This window comes from Rhinopithecus bieti, unplaced genomic scaffold, assembly GCF_001698545.2.
Source record: "Rhinopithecus bieti isolate Rb0 unplaced genomic scaffold, ASM169854v2 scaffold_36840, whole genome shotgun sequence".
In the NCBI taxonomy this organism is placed as follows: domain Eukaryota; kingdom Metazoa; phylum Chordata; class Mammalia; order Primates; family Cercopithecidae; genus Rhinopithecus; species Rhinopithecus bieti.
In genome coordinates this window covers 1,123,289-1,140,471 of record NW_016816502.1, presented here as the reverse complement: position 1 = coordinate 1,140,471, position 17,183 = coordinate 1,123,289, and the positions used below count along the sequence as shown (strand labels likewise).

Here is a 17,183-nt window from a genome sequence, read left to right as displayed (position 1 = left end):
GATGTATTTAGTAAACACCACTGCAAAGATACAGTCTTCAGCCTCAAGAGACTTTGAAAGGCTTACATACTCCAAATATTTAAAATTCCACGTTTTAACTTAATATTTAATACTGTACTCTTACACAATGTGCTCATTTTGTTCATAAATATTCATCTCAATACAATAACATCAGGTATAATACATAAAATCTAAGCCATTAAGTCTTACCAATTTATGACCTGATGACACTCTTGTGGACAACATTCAGTCCTTAGAAGCTAGAATAACCCTCCAACCATGTGAGGGCATCACAACTTTTAAACTTTCGGCTTTCGATCATTATTATGTCACATTCCTCCTCCGATGCTGAATTCTAAAAAAAATTCTAGCAAAGAGTTTAAGTAAATAAGTGTTTTAATCAAATAGCCTTTAAAAATCTTTTATAGCAAAATTCTATGTTTTACCATGATTATACAACTGCTATTTTGTACTTTAAAAAATGAAAATAAATTTCATATTTGATCTGGAAAATTCAAACTTTAAATTTCAACATGGATTTTCAGGCCATCAGGATACTTGTTAGTAGAGAGTAAAGTAGAAATGGAACCAATTAAAGGTTTAAGATCATAATCCAGAAATTATGATTTAACACCATAACCTGATACAGACAGCTTTGTAGTCCTGTAGAACAGCATTTGAGTTCTACTGTTTGGTCCACATCCATGTATATGAGTTTCTTATTTTATTTTATTTTATTTATTTATTTTGAGACGGAGTCTCACTCTGTCGCCCAGGTTGGAGTGCAGTGGCGCGATCTTGGCTCACTGCAACCTCCATCTCCTGGGTTCAAGCAATTCTCCTGTCTCAGCCTCCTGAGTAGGTGGGATTACAGGCAAGTGCCACCACGCCCGGATAATTTTTTTTTTTTTTTGTATTTTTAGTAGAGACAAGGTTTCACTATGTTAGCCAGGATGGTCTCCATCTCTGACCTCGTGATCTACCCACCTCGGCCTCCCAAAGTGCTAGGATTACAGGCATGAGCCACCATGCCTGGCCGAGTTTCTAGACTTACAGCATGGGTGGCTGGATCAGTAACAATCCATACCGATCATTTCAGTGCTTAAGAAAGAATTCCATTTTTATATCTAAATCTTCATCTGTCTCTACTATCCCCGATTTTGAAAACAGACAACATAATGGCAAGAATTAAATTTTATTATGTGCTTTATGTAACTGACATAACAATGTATCCTATGCAGCAGTGGTCCCTATTGCTCATCTGTATATGGGCAGGGAAGAAAACTGGAGGTAGGAAGATTTAATAATGGCAAAAATCACTTCATTAAAAATATCATGTTAAATTTATTAAATTTTACCAGAAAGTTTTCAGTTGGGCATCTATGCTAATCACTGAATAATATCATTAATAACATTTTCTGTCTGATAAGAATGTACATTTATATTTTTGGTTGCCAGTAATCCACAGAAAAGGAAACCTATAGATTTGTGGGCATAGTTTTGCCTAAATTAACCCCCTAAACAGAACACTATAAAGGGGCAGAGGAGATGGGGGAAAAAGAAAAGGGCCCTTACTGAAGATGATCAATACGCATAAAGCTATAGAAAACTGAAAGACAGCATTACTCTGCAGCTATCTAAAAAGATACTTGACCCGAATGTACAGGTTGGGTCATGCTGTTGCAGATTTTAACTTTCAATGGAACTTTTCTATTACACATGGTCACTTAAGTCTCTCACACAGCCTGAAAACTATTAGAATTTTCCAATATAATCTTTCCAAATGTAATCTCACAACACATTTGACTTCAATATAAATCATACAACTTTATTTTGTCTTCTGTGAAAGCACAGCCTTATAATGTAATCACCTGGTGAAGGCAAAAATCCGTATTTATGAGGATAAGTAGTTTAAAGTTGTGGTCATTTCATTAGTGTATTACCAAACGTTTTTAGAAAGTGTTAATAAAACTCTTATCTCCTATCAACCAATATACTAAAAATTTTTAAATCTTTTGAAGATGTACTTTTTATAGGACAAACATACAGTCATATTTAGTAAAGTAAATACTTCCTGAAATACTTATCTATAATGTTGGTAAATCTGCTTGTCTGCAAGGCTTTGATTTAAGGTCATTTAAAGGGCCGACTGCTTGACCCTTTGTTAAAGGGCCTGCCAACAAAAAAGCCTTGTTATGGTAAATGCTTAGAAAGTCTTTTTGGAAGATACAATTAAACCAGTCATGTGAAGCAGTTATTTTACTACGAAAACGTAGAAAAAAATTTTTTTTTAAGAGTGTGTACATTACACAAATGTACGGTTAAATCAGGACTTTAGAACTGTATACATTTTAAAAGATACAAAACTTATGTATCAAAATTTTCCTAAGCATATATTTTCAAAACTAGTTGTTACCAAGTACAGGGTCATATTCCAAGAGTTTAAATCATTAAATTCCAACATGTAGGACATCCTTATTAACAACCTGAAATGAAACTGGGTAAAGTGGTTACAGATGAACAGCGTTCAGATTAACCAGATACCCTTTAAAATTTAAAATTAGAATTCTTCCTAAAAATGAATACTTAATGAGAAAATTGTACTAATATTATCAATCATAATCTTGATTCTCTGGCAAGACTGCTACCAAAACCAAATCCCATATATTCTCTACAGTTATTTATCATTTCCTTTTGTGAGAAGGTGAATCTATATTAAAAGAAAAAAACAGTGAAAGGGGAGGAAGGTGGATGATTTATAATTTCCACGTAATTACTTGAAAATGGATATGCTAACTCAAACAGGTCTACAAGAGTTCTTAAAGGAACTTGGTTTTCTAATGAATGTGCTTATCTTAGTTTGATAGAAAATTTTGTTTTCAGGTTTAAACCATATTTCCTTAAAAGATTCTGAAAATTCTACAAGACTATCCACTAATATAGCCATATTTTCACCCTGCTGTTCAAAAAAGTTCACTACATTGTTTGGAGAAATCCTAGCCATGATAAAACAATGCTTGGTCAGAAATACTTATTTTTAAATGGAGAAAGGGGGCAAACAGGGCAACTCTTTATGTCCTCCAATAAATAACACAGAGTCATTCCATAGGTTATATATTGAAAAAATAAGCTTTAAAATATCAAAGATAAATTTACTTTAAAAATTAGTACAAATGTACCTAAATAAAAATAAAACTGCTGGGAAGACAGTATGTCCCAAAAAATTAACATATAAAAAGACGGGCCAGGTGCACTGGCTCACGCCTGTAATCCCAGCACTTTGGGACACCAAGGTGGTGGATCATCTGAGGTCAGGAGTTCAAGACCAGTCTGACCAACATGGAGAAACCCCATCTTGACTAAAAAATACAAAAATTAGGCAGGCATTGTGGTGGGCACCCATAATCCCAGCTACTCAGGAGGCTGAGGTAGGAGAATCGCTTGAACCCGGGAGGTGGAGGTTGCAGTGAGCCAAGATCGCACCACTGCACTCCAGCTTGGGTGACAGAGCAAGACTCCATCTCAAAAAATAAAATAAAATAAAAAAGACACATATAAAAAGACACACAACACACAATGACAAGAAACTTCATCTATCTGTGGTTGATCCAAGATATCATTTAAGACACAATTAGCTATACCAGAAACTAAATATATATAAGCATATATATACATATATAAGCATATGTACATATATACACATACATATATAAGCATAAGTACATGTATACACATATATAAAGTGTTGGGTATTTATGCATTAAATCAAATGCACCTATTGGTAGAAGAAACACAAAATATACAACTTTAAGAATTTCATTAATACAGCTTTGAAAAACAGCTCTAAGAAGATAGGCTATTGGTATTTTTAACATGCTTATTTTCAAATGATTTATACACTTGATCCTTTCAAAAGGAGTAGAAACAGCTTATAAAGAAGGCAAAGGAAAAAGATATTGAAATTAAAGGTAGAGCTCCCTCTAAAAACTGAAAATCAAAGTAAGTGTAAGCCAGTTACATAACACTCAAATATATGTATAATAAGGAACTGCATGTTTTGTTAACAGAAAGCTGAATATTTGGGTTGGACACAGTGGCTCACACCTGTAATCCCAGAACTTTGAGAGGCCAGGGCAGGGTGGATCACTTGAAGACAGGAGTTTGAGACCAGCCTGGCTAGCGTGCTGAAACCCCGTCTTTATGAAAAGTACAAAAATTAGTAGGGCCTGGTGGTGGCGCCTGTAATCCCAGCTATTCGGGAAGCAAGAGAATCACTGAAATCTGGAAGGCAGAGGTTGCAGTGAGCCAACATTGTGCCACTGCACTCCAGCCTGGGTGGCAGAGCAAAACTCTGTCTCAAAAAGAAAAAAAAAAAGCCTCCTATTTTTTGACTCAGAGCTTAATAATAGCTAACACAAAAGAAACGGAACATTTATTTATATATTTATTGAGATAGAGTCTCACTCTGTGGCCCTGGAGTGCAGTGGTGCAATCTCGGCTCACTGCAACCTCTACCTTGTGAGTTCAAGCAATTCTTATGCCTCAGCCTCCCAAGTAGCTGGGATTACAGGCATGCGCCATCACACCCGGCTAATTTTTGTATTTTTTGTAGAGACGAGGTTTTGCCATGTTGCCCAGGCTGGACGCAACTCCTGAGCTCAAGCAATCTGCCCACCTTGGCCTCCCAAAGTGCTGGGATTACAGGCATGAGCCATCATGCTCGGGAGAAATAGAACTTGTAAAGAGACTGTAATATATTACGCTTTTTGAAGAGATGGTATCTCTTATTTCTTGAAACAAAAGTAGTTACGACCACTCTAGAAAAACACATTTAGCAACATTTTCTGGACTAAGTACTATCTAAAATAAAAACAGCTACTACAAATAAACGCAGAAATTTTCTGAAGACCAATGGTTAGCATCACTGTGAACAGGAGTGTTATTAGCCAGACACTGCAACTCTTTTCCCTCTTTGTTCCCCTTCCAATAGTGTGTAGGACTAGGGAAAATATACCTCATTAGCAGGCAGATAAGTAGAAAGATGTTTCTGTCTTCTACGACAAAGGTTACATATATTCTGAACATCTTGCTATTGGTAGAAAATATGTAGCTACTATGGATACCACCATTAGTATTGATACTGAAGTCACAAAGAAAATTCTCAATATGTGGCCATATAAATAGCTGAGGACACTGACAGCCATGCTGCCCGCATACATAATTTAACTTAGTGAAGACACCACTATTTTTGGGCTAAATATCACACAATTAAGAGGTGAAAAACACAATAGCACCTTCCAAATCTTTTATTATTTATAACCAACAATCTTCAAACTTTGAAACAATTGGGAGATAAACTGGCATAAAAATGTTATTTCTTAAGGATATTTACTAATGGATAAACTCTAAATTATTATCACTTATTTAAATTTATTTCTGTCAAATATGAAAAATACTTTAGAAGTAGCCAACTAAAGCTTAAACACAGGAGCTAATTTTTGGTAAGCTAAGGCATTTAAAAGCTCTGTATCAATCACAAAAATCTAATATATTCCCTGATTTGAGTAACTTGGAATATTATGAGCATGTTTAGGCACACAAACTAAAAGAATGTCAGGCTAGAATACAGTCAGTCATCTCTTTCTTCTACCTCTACCTACCACCCCAAATCTTAATAAAAATAAAAAATTAAAATAATTCCATTAATATTTCTTTCTTCCCAAAAGGTTGCCCAACTGTGGACTTAACACAACTGAAGAGGTATGAATTTAAAATTTTAAATTGCTGAGGACTAGAATGGAAAAACAAAACAACAAGAATGACAAAACCCAAAAAGATGCTCTATGTTTATCCTGGTTCAACAATTCCAGGTTCCTTAAATTTCCTTCTTGTCTGAACAAGTTCAGTTAGTTTTTTTTTTTAAAGCTCTGCAATAGAATTTTAGATTCTGTAGAAAAAAATACATTGAGTTTGGCAAATTAGATCATATGTACACACATACATACACTTTTCTGTTCTATTCAAAGCCTTGGTTTACTCAAAATCTACTTGATGAAAAGTTAAAAGAATTGAATAAATGAATAAATAAATAATAAAGAGACCTTACCAGCTATTCCCACCTTTTTCAAAACTGTTTCTCAAATTTCACCTGAAAATAATTATCAAAACATCTCAAAATAGGCTGGGATGACTTAGGTTGAGAAATTTATTAAATAACATTAAATTTACTAAAGAGGAAGGTGGTAGACGTATTAGCAGAAAGCATATATAATGGTGGGTGAGCAGTTAAGAAATAATTTCTCTTTGCCAATTCTGAAATCTAGTAATGTGCTGAAAATAGATGTCAGAATGTCTAGTGTCCCACTTCAGCTAGCCATAGAAAAGCTTAGAGAAGAGACGTTTAGGGTTCAGTGAAACACCACTTCGAATAATGAGATTTGGATTTGTGGTTAAAAATCTCACAGCAGACAAGACACCTAACACAACTACCAGAATAAAACTAAGAGGATACAACAGAATATAAAGGATAGCAATACATAATTTGCAAACCCAAATGGTGATGTAAAATGTCTTTAAAATTATACTATTTTTTCCAACTCAAAATAATTAAAAGCCCAATTTAATACATACATACAAAAATCACAGTACAGAAAGGGAAGTACATGAATATACTTCAATTTCTATTGTAATGGATACATTAATATACAAATGTTCTCCTAGTCTTGCCACCCACCACCCCAACTTTGAGCAATAAAAGACCTCCCCTTATAAAACTTCACCAATTCTAGTATTTGTTTCAGCTGGATTTTAGGCAGTACTCCCTTGCCTCCCAATACTTCCAATAATAGAAACTAGCTAAGCAAATACATTTTTTTTCTAGTATTTTATCCAAAACGTTAATACTGCCTTTTTTGTAAATATCTAAATTTTAAATAATCCTATAGGTGACTAATACAAGTACTCACATATTCAAACAAGACAGGAGGGGAAAAAGACAACATAAGTATAATTGGTGAACCTATACTGGCTCTTCTAATAGGTTAAAAAATGGTTATGAAGGATATTATTGTAATAACTGACAAAATCTGAATATGCACTGTATATTTGTATTTGATAACAGCACATTAATATAAGATACCCTCAATTTGGTAATTATATTGTTGTTAAGAGAATAATCTTCTTAGGAAACATACGCTGAAGTATTGAAGTTAAATGGATATGGTACTTCCTATCCACTTTTTTTTTTTCTTAAGACGGAGTCTCACTCTGTCACCCAGGCTGGAGTGCAGTGGCGCAATCTCGGCTCACTGCCAGCTTCACCTCCTGGGTTCACACCATTCTCCTGCCTCAGCCTCCCGAGTACCCAGCACTACAGGTGTCTGCCACCATGCCTGGCTAATTTTTGTATTTTTAGTAGAGATGGGGTTTCACCTTGTTAGTAGTTCCTAAAATAATGTTAGGATGATAAAGCAAATATGACAAAATGTTAACAAACATTGAATCTTGGTAAGAAGATTTAATTCTCTGCACTATTCTTGTAATTTTTCTGTAAATTTCAAATTATTTCAAAATAAAGATTCAGACATTTCTCTTCTTTTTGATAGGAAAATAATATCCTCAGAATGTTCTAATCTCTAAGACCAATCATCCTCTTCAGACTTCCTTCTGTTCTCTAAATACAGGTGATATTGCCCAAGGTCCTGGCTGGACCCTTTACCCTACTCTAATCTTTGGCAACCTTGGCCTTTCCTAAAGCTTGAACTCTACTAAAACATTCTTAAATCTCAACTAGCTTTAATTTCTATATCAAGCTGCAAGTCTGCAGCCTCAGCTGCACACCAAATATTTTCACTTTGACTTTGTACCAGCCAGTTTTTTGGATGTCCTTATCCAAAAAACAGCTAAAACCAAAAACCTCATCACTACTTCCTCCTTCCCAAACTAATTCTTTCACTAATACTTCCTAACAATACCAGCATTCCCTCAGTCAATTAGGTTTGGCACTTTGGAGTGAGGTTCGACTGCTCCCCTATCATGACCAGTCAGTTGTAAAATCCTGCAATTCCTATCTCATCCCCACTGCCTAATTCAGGCTTCAGTACCTTTCTAGAATCACCGTCTCTAATCTAACCGCTCTCCTCTCCTGTCTTCAAATATGTTATACACCCACCAAATTTAATTTTATCCTTATCATATAAGCCCAGTACTTTCATAGTGGCGCACAGTATTTCCTCTAACTGGAATGATCCCTTCCCCTCAGTTCTTTAATTCTGCGTGACCAAATTCTACCCACCTTTCAGTTTCCAACTCAAAAGCCACCTCTTGAAGAAACTTTGATCAATCCCTCCAGCTGTACTTGAGAGACATGAAGTGCTTACATTTTATATGTTATCACTTTCAATCATGTGATAATGTCTTTACTATTTTCCATTATTAACACCAAGCTCATTGAAAGATGCTACTAAATCTTACTGTTTCTTCTAGTATTTAATTACAGGAGAACAAGCTTTTGCTGAGTCAAGTAATTGCAAACGTTCCTGATATTTTCCCTTAGATTCATTCAGAGCTACTCTAAAAAAGTGAGATTTTTAAGGTTTTAGAGTCTTTTGGTTGGAAAAGGTGATCTAAGACCACTTAAGATAGTAACAGGAAAATGCCTTAAACAGCAAGTATCTATAATTTGGGACAAACATGTATTGGTAAACAGACTACTTTATAATATGACCAAGCATCTAATACTTTACTGAGCTTCCCAAGTAGCTTTTCAGAACATTGTAGGCACGGGTTTCAAACAGTTTCAAGTGGCTTCTTTCATCTTTCATTAAAATTCCAATGACCTACATTCACTACACTCTACATACAATTGTATTTCTTTCCTACCTACTACTCTTATTTCCAGATCAACAAGAATTTGAATTTTTGAGAGCATCAATTTCATAACCAACCATGTGGCTTTTAAAAACTTGGAGGCCTGGTTTTCCCTATGGTCCTATGACTGTGACCTAGACTGATGATGCCCATTTATATATATAGTCCACGATTTCTAAATGAAGTTAACCTTAAATTCTGCCAGTCAGTCTGTAATGTGTAGTTATTTCTCTCCATGAGTTACTCTACCTCCACTTGGCAGCTGGGTATGAAGAATTCACTAGTTTTTAAGATGCTGCTGAAATGATCAGCATGGTGATAACTGGTGCCTAGTTATTTGTGGGGCTTCATTTACCACCACTATCTACAGCAATTCTCATTTCCAAATAAGCTTACTGTCACTCATTTTCTTCTGAGGGAAGCTCCACTGGTTTCTCTATTCAGACCAACATTTACTGCCTCTGACATGGAATTCTTTCCTAAAAGAGCAGAATAATTTGCTAGTCTTCCATTCCTTAAGCAAATACACAGCTCTTTAAGGTTTACTGATAATCACAGCCAATAATGACAAAACAAGTAAATGAGTTCAATTCCAATGCTTGTACTTACCTCTTTCCTTTTCCATTTAGAAAAGTGGGGGAAATAAAACTCCAGCGTAGGCATTTTAAAGTAACTAAAACTAAATTTCACTTAAAATCAGCATCCTTGGTTAACAGACAGGAAGACAGTGATGGCAAGACCATTTCCCAAGGGATCGGTTTACTTTTAGTAAGCTTGCTCAGGTCTGCCTATTGAAATACCCCTGGATGTGCAAGTAGAGTATAAAAAAATTTGGTTTTCTAGTTAGTTTTGTATTTAGAACAACTATTCTGCAGAAATGGAGTACAACAGATTAGTCACCATCATTTCTTACTCTAGTTCTAGAAACATCACCTAAAATCACATTAGTTCTTGTGGCAGCCCTGTCACTTGCTAACCAATACTACAAAATGACATTAACACACATATCTAAGTATTTTTTTATGCTATAACTAGTCAACCTACGTTTCAACCTCCCTGAATTTACATGTAAGTTCTTCCAATTTCTTGGTTTCTGTATTTGTTTCAGTTAAATTTATAAATGCTGTCATCCTCAATGGCTGTCACTTCCTTGATTTAACATCATCTGAACATAACCACACCCTGAGGTTTCCATCTAAATCAGAGATTCAAAAATGAGTTTTAGAATGAATATATAAAGCTTTCATCCTCTAAGTACCACTGATTACCTGCCCCTCCTACCCTGGGCCTGTCCCATTCCCCACTTAAGAACTACAGATTAAACTACTGATGAAAATATTTATATACGTGGTACGAAAGAGTCCTGTGAGAATAGCAACTGTAGTAAGCACTGCAGAAAAGGTGGAAATTTGGAGGCAACCTTACTTAACTGACTCTCCACACCAATCAGACCAGACTTGGTACTTACTATGTTCAATAAAGGAACAGTGCTATGTTACAAATTAAAATGGAAGACATAATGACTAAACACAATGTGGAATCCTGAATTGGATCCTGGAACAGAAAAAGGACACTTAAAAAAGTGGAAAACTTGGTAAAATTAAAATAAGATCTGTAGTTGATAGTATTCTATCAATGTTAACTTCCTAACTTTGATAATTGTACTAAGGTTGTACATGTTAACATTAAGGGAAGCTAGGTAAAGGACATACAAGAACCCTCAGCACTATTTTTGCAACTTTAAAATTATTTCAGATTAAAAAGTAAAATAAAAGGAAGGATGGAAAGGAAGAAGGAAGGAAGGAGGAAATGAAGGAAGGAAAGAGGGAGGGAGAAAGAATAAAAGGTGACAATCACTAAAAAGCTATACTCTTATTAATTTTTAGCTTCCTGGACTATCCTCTACTAGACGTCTTTTAGTGGAATTGGTTGAAATATAATCAGATAATAAATTATGTAAGTACTAGATACAAATTAGTAAGGAATCTGTTGGGGTTGATCACAAAATGGTTCAGGTACATATCCTCAAGATACTTATGCATAATCACTAGGAGAGAACATCTAACCAATACCAATCTCCAACAAATAACTTACTTGGGTGATTCTTTAAAATTATATAGTTCATATCTACAACTATGCAGAACCATACAGATGAATCTCAAATATAATACTGGGTGAAAGAGCTCAGACACAAAACACATAGTGTATGGTCCTACATATATAACACATTAGAAATTAGGATTGGGAGGGGAAGTGACTGATGGGGGGCATGAAGAGGACATGAAAGGGGCTTATAATATTCTATGTCTTGAGCTGGGTGCTGGTTACGCAGGTGTGTTCAATTAGAGCTATGTATTTATGAATGGTGCACTTTTCTGATACAAATTATACTTCAATAAAAAAAATTAACAAGTCCTATCACCAAGCATTCAAAAACTAGATCAGCTAAGTTGTACAACTTGAGTTTTACCATTTGAGATAACAAGTACTGGTGGATGTTCATGATGGAGACAAGCTTCTTAGAGATGAGCAAAACAAAATAAATGGTCTCATATGGTACCAAAGGTATTTATGATACAAGCAGTTTAGTTCTAATTTATTCCTAGCTTCAAAAACATCTCATAGGGAACAATGATAGGAAATACTGGAAGGTGTTCCCTACACAAAATACTTGAGGCTATTGAAGTAAGAAGACGTTTTTTATCCAATAATTTTAAAATTAGAGGTAATAAATGTAAGTGAATAATCACTGTAGAAAACAATCTGAGAGATCAATTATCTAGTGAAAAAATTTAGGATAAACTTACTAGACTTTCATTTTAAGTTAATAACCCATCTCTACTACTTTCCTTATAAACTTCTCTCTAAATACTGATGTTAGCATAAGGATAGACAAGCAGACTCAAGGGGATGTACACCTAGCAACTGTTCTCTCACTTGTTTTAACAACATTTATGCATTTCTTAATGAAGACAAAAGCTCTGCAAGTGCTTATCAATAAGGTTAAAGCCTTACAACCTACCTAATTTCTTCCTTTAGTCTAGCTGAAGTTTCTTCCCTTTAGTACTCCTTTACTTTAGTGACCTGGTATTTAGAAGAGGGTAAAATTGTTTGCTATAAATTCTTACGCTGAACTTTTGTAAACAAAGGACTCCCAAAGACAACCTGCTCCCTGCACCCCAGTGATCATCAGGAGAGGTTTCTAAACTAATTCTGCCAATTTAACAAAGCAATGCCAAGTATTAACTTTGGAAAACTGTTGTTTAGAAAATAGGAAGTCAAATTTTAAAGTTACTATTCTGAAATACCAATAGGCCAGGATCTCATGAAAAATTAACTCCTCCATAATAAGATAATCTCCCAGAAAGCTATGGCAGTTATAGTACTTATTTTAGTAAAGAGTCAACTCAAAAACAGTTTGGGCTACTGAAGAAAGGGTTGGATTATTTTTGAGTTATCAGTATCTACTGTCCCTACATTTGAAGATGGTTTCAGCTAATTGATTCCCTGAGGACTCTGCAAATGGCAAACAGAGAAGACAGAAACCATGATGGCACCTACAGAAAAAGGGAAAGGAAGGCTTGAGGGTAGCTTCAATTTTAGTACAATAACTGAGTAAAGCACTGGATATAAATGCAAGGAGAAGTATCTAAATACAGGCAGAGGCAGGCTGCTTGGTGAAAAGTCTATTAATTTGCCAATTATAATTTAAATATGGAAGGAAACAAAGGGGCCATTAGAGAACTTTAAGTCAATATGAGAAAGGTACATTAGTTACTTATATTTTAAAAGATATTCTGCTACATTGAAAGATTTCCTGGGGAAAAAAGGAGATTCTTGTCTTTCTAGTTAGGCATAATCAAACTAGGGATATTCAGCTATTTAGAGCAGGTTTACTGAAAATGGGCACTTAAAAGCTGCCCCTACTGAAAATGATTTCCAACATTTCATAAATTGGAGCCTAAAATTTGTTATCTAGCAATAGCGAGACAAATCTATGCCTCAAAATAAATAGATAATGTAGAAGATAACATTAGGGACTTGCAGTCCCTTAAACTCCCAAACATCTCTCTTTTTCTTTTTGAGATGGAGTTTCGCTCTTGTCACCCAGGCTGGAGTGCAATGGCGCAATCTCAGCTCACTGCAACCTCCGCTTCCCAGGTTTAAGTAATTCTCCTGCTTTGGCCTTCTGAGTAGCTGGGATTATAGGCGCGTGCCACCACACCTAGCTAATTTTTGTATTTTTAGTAGAGATGGAGTTTTACCATGTTGACCAGGCTGGTTTCGAACTTCTGACCTCAGGTGATCCACCTGCCTCAGCCTCCCAAAGTGCTGATATTACAGGCGTGAGCCACTGCACCCAGTCAATGTCTCTCTTTAATAGTAGAATCATCCCTGCCAAATACCTCTTTGACAAATTAGTAAAATAAAAAACCCTGAATTTATAAGAGTAAAAATGAACAATGTAATTTGGTGATATCCAAAACAAACAAGGTCAGAAGTTATATTTAATATTTTTTAAAGCTTAACACACACAAATCTTCAACCCGTTTGCAAGGAATAAACGGTCTCACGATACTTTATCAGCTGATATACCTATCAGTAATTCTGTAGTTACCAATTGAAAGTGTAGATTATTAAAACTAACAAAGTTAGCCATGATTGCTCCTCTCAATGGAAAATTTAATAAGCTAGTTGAAAAGTTCAAAGAAAGCCACTAGCCAGTTTCTATTGGGTTGGGCTTGTCACCTTAGTACGAACAAGGCCAATTTACAGTGAAGAATGGCTGATCTGATTATATTTTGATTTTATTATATTTTGGCATTAACACACTACAGACAAATATCCACTAACTTCTTTGGCTCTGAACAACAGGCTCCAAGGAGAAGATAAAATAAGTATTTTCAACTCATGAGAAACCATAGATACGCAACCTGCCTCATTTCTGATACTTAAAAGGTTCTGGTATCTAAAAAAGAAAACATATAAGGAGTATTTAGCTGTAACAACAAATGATGTACAGCCACCTTCTATGGTTGTTTTATTATGAAACAAAATAAACCTTTCAATATTAGATTCAAATTATTAAAACATAGCTCAAACCTTTCTACACTGATAAAATAATATATATCATTCATATTGACACCATGACAGCTCAAAGTTAGCTATTTGAAATAAATCATCAAACTTTTGAAAGCTACTCTTATTACATTTCTAAACAGAGTGCTGTTTTCCTTTTCTAAGGGAAACTATAAAGCATACTCCAAAGTACTCACATTCTGGCTACATTTGGAAAACTATCTGAATGATTAAACCTTCATGTTTATTTCATCTCACAATTTACATTTATGTATTAATTTAAATGGCTATAAAACTATTTAAAAATTTATTTTATAAACATGGTACTACAAATTTTAAAACTTCCTGTTCTAAAAGTAACTATTTAAAAACATTTCTGGAACACACCATCAAAAAAAAAACTGTTATTTCCCTACAGTGACACACACAAGCAAATCAAGCCGAAGAAGTAAGACTGTTTTAGCATTTCTAGGCAATGTGTATCATGTCTTAATATGACATGTACATGCACTTAGCAATACTCTTTTCTAATGAAAGAGATGGAGTTGAGTTCATGAGTGTTATCCAAACCTATGGCAGAAGAAACAAATGCATTGCCAGGCAGAGTTAAAAGAATCTAACGAGCTTTGTGTGAATTTTAAAAACATTGTTTGAACTCAACTTCTATTAACTAAACACAAAATGATGGAGTGCTAATAAATATTCAGCAAAACGATTGAACAGAGCATACACTACTTAAAATGTGTGTTAAGCAGAAAGATAAACCAAAGTATCTTTTGCCATAAAAGAACTCCAAGACTTCATTCTGTATTTTTAAAAGTTAAGAGTAAAATCTATATAGCATTTCTGTAAGAAAGCAAACTGTTTTAGGGGCTTAAAAATCAGTAATGCAGACCTAGTGAATTCTAGCAAACAAACTTGAAGTTAAGGTTTCTTGCCAAAAATTAAACAACGATTACTTTGATACCTTGGTCTTGTTCCTCCTCCAATTTCACAATTTGAAATAACATTTTACTTTGAATCACTATGGCTTTTACAGGAAAAAAAAAAAACATAAAATAGCACAAAAATTAAAATATAGTTTATTTTATAGAATATGCATTTGCATTAAAGTACACTGGGGAAGTGACTATTTCATATCAAAAATTCAACACAATATGAACCCTTCAGAAATATAAACTTAAAGTACACAGGATGCAGAAAAGTATGTTTATTTTCTATATAAAATATAGACTGTCCTTTTGGTTTATTTTGCTGCTTTGTCCCATGCTAGATACCATGTGATTTCCCCCCCATAAAATAACAAAGATCAGTTTTAATGATGAGAAACCAGTACAGTGCAAAGCAATTCATGCATACAGTTTTGCATGTATGCATTCCATATGTAAATATTCATACCTATCCCAGAGGCTCTTTGATTCCTGTAACGTGTTCAAATGGAACGCTTGGTAGAAAGCAGTTGAAGGATTCCTGTGAGATCCGAGAATCAAATGGAAATGAGGTTGAGAACGTACAGTATAATCACTACTTTTCAAAAGAAGATGGAAGATTTTAGATTTCTAAAACAGTGTAACTTTTAATAATAAAAAGATTTAAAAACCACGTAAGTTTGCTTAAAACAACACTTCGAAAGAAATTAAAAACTGGACAAAATCCAGCAGACTTCAACAATAATTCAGGATCACAGTTATAAAGAGGTAATGCAGATGAAACTAAATACTAAGTAGCATCCAATTTTGTGTGTGTGTGCATATAAATGTGACTAATTCATAGCCTAATCAACACTGTTCTGTACCAAATGCCTTTATAAATATCTATCTTGTTTAACAGTTTAACAAGGCTATTCTCAGGTAGAGTATCCATATAAAGTAAGTTAAGCTATATCTTCACGATGTAAAAACTTTTCTTAGGCTCTGTTAAAAGTAGCAAAGGTTTGATAATTAACAATGAAGAGTTCTTTCCTGGGTTGGACTTGACACATTTCTACCTTCAAAACCCATTTATTTATATGTGTTTTTTTCTCGTCTAGGGCAAAAAATGGTGCTGCAATTAATTGTTTGGCAGCTTTCTAATTCTAGCATTGGTACTGTACCACTTTAAGGGGTAAAAGCCTATTTATTGTAATTATTTTTCATTTCTAACATTCCCTAGGGATACATTCCCTAGGGCTATCACCACAGACTCTTAACTGATGGGCTCTTCTGGACTATCTCCCAGTAAGTATGATTCACCTCCTATCTAGGGACTGGTTCCACGGGGACCTAAACTTTTGACAAACCTGTTCCCTCCTCCTCAGCATGCTTTCATAGTCTTCCCCCACCTTCAACCTGTAAGTCTGGAAGCTAACAAAAACTTTGCCACATAACTTTGTAGCAGAACAGCAGTGGTTAAGAATGTGTTTATTAGGTACCGCACACTATTTTAAGTGCTTTACACTCATTAACTACATTTTGACAATAGTCCTAAGAGGTAGGAACCACTATTCCCATCTCATAGATGAGAAAACTGGGTCAGATAGAAGTAACTTGGCTTACATCACTGAGCTAGTAGGTGGCAATCTAGTTCCAGAGTTTATGCTCTTAAACCACTACACTAAACACATAGCAGCATTAGTTTGACCTCTTTAAGTCTGTCTCTTTATCTGTTAACTGGTTACATTACTACCTAGCTTTGCAGGATGGCTGAAGAACTGAGTCTAAATGTAAAGTTCCTGGCATACAGTGAATCCTTAATAGCTATTATTTTAATCTACAAAATGAGGTTTAGATACAACATGGCAATTCTGGGGTCCTATTAACAGCCTTAAACTCTGTGCAGAATTATTAGTACAATTAAAAAAAATGACTTCCAAGATGCCAGATAATCATTAAAGTAACTGTTTGATTAATTAGGAGACTAATACGTGTATTTCTCATTGCTTGCCCTACTTCAACTCCTTTCTATTCTTTTAACTCCTTCTCCGCTTTTCTCCTAACTAGGTCTAAGGCAATCAAAGACACTGATTAGACCTGCTAATAACAAGAAAAGCTTAAGAGGTTTCTAACTACTGTTTGTTTAACGGCTTACATCCTCTTAAGATGTATTTGTCAGGCCACTTTTTTCACTGTACTTAGAAGTCAGTCTGCCAAATCAAATGAAAACTGAACCAACTGAACATTCAATTTTTTTTTTTTTTTGGTTGTTGTTTCTTTTTCTTTTTTCTTTTTTTTTTTTTTTAAAAAAAAACAGGCTTGCCC

General features: G+C 34.7%; 1 protein-coding gene across 4 annotated transcripts in view; it reads right to left on the bottom strand.

Moving 5' to 3' along the window:
* The window catches only part of TSC22D2 (TSC22 domain family member 2), a 53,779-nt gene that overhangs the window by 21,296 nt on the left and 15,300 nt on the right, over positions 1 to 17,183 (bottom strand). Inside the window, exons 2-3 of one of the 4 annotated variants that reach the window (XR_001882012.1) lie at positions 15,346 to 15,417; positions 211 to 367 (exon numbers count right to left, since the gene is read on the bottom strand). The exons of 1 other annotated variant lie outside the window; for it this stretch is intronic. Coding sequence is in view for 1 of the 3 variants with exons in the window: in XM_017854944.1 (XP_017710433.1) it covers positions 15,346 to 15,417 (72 nt within the window). In the remaining 2 variants the exon portion in view is untranslated. The remainder of the gene's footprint in view (positions 1 to 210; positions 368 to 15,345; positions 15,418 to 17,183) is intronic. 2 more of the 4 variants (XR_001882013.1, XM_017854944.1) reach the window with 2 other exon arrangements.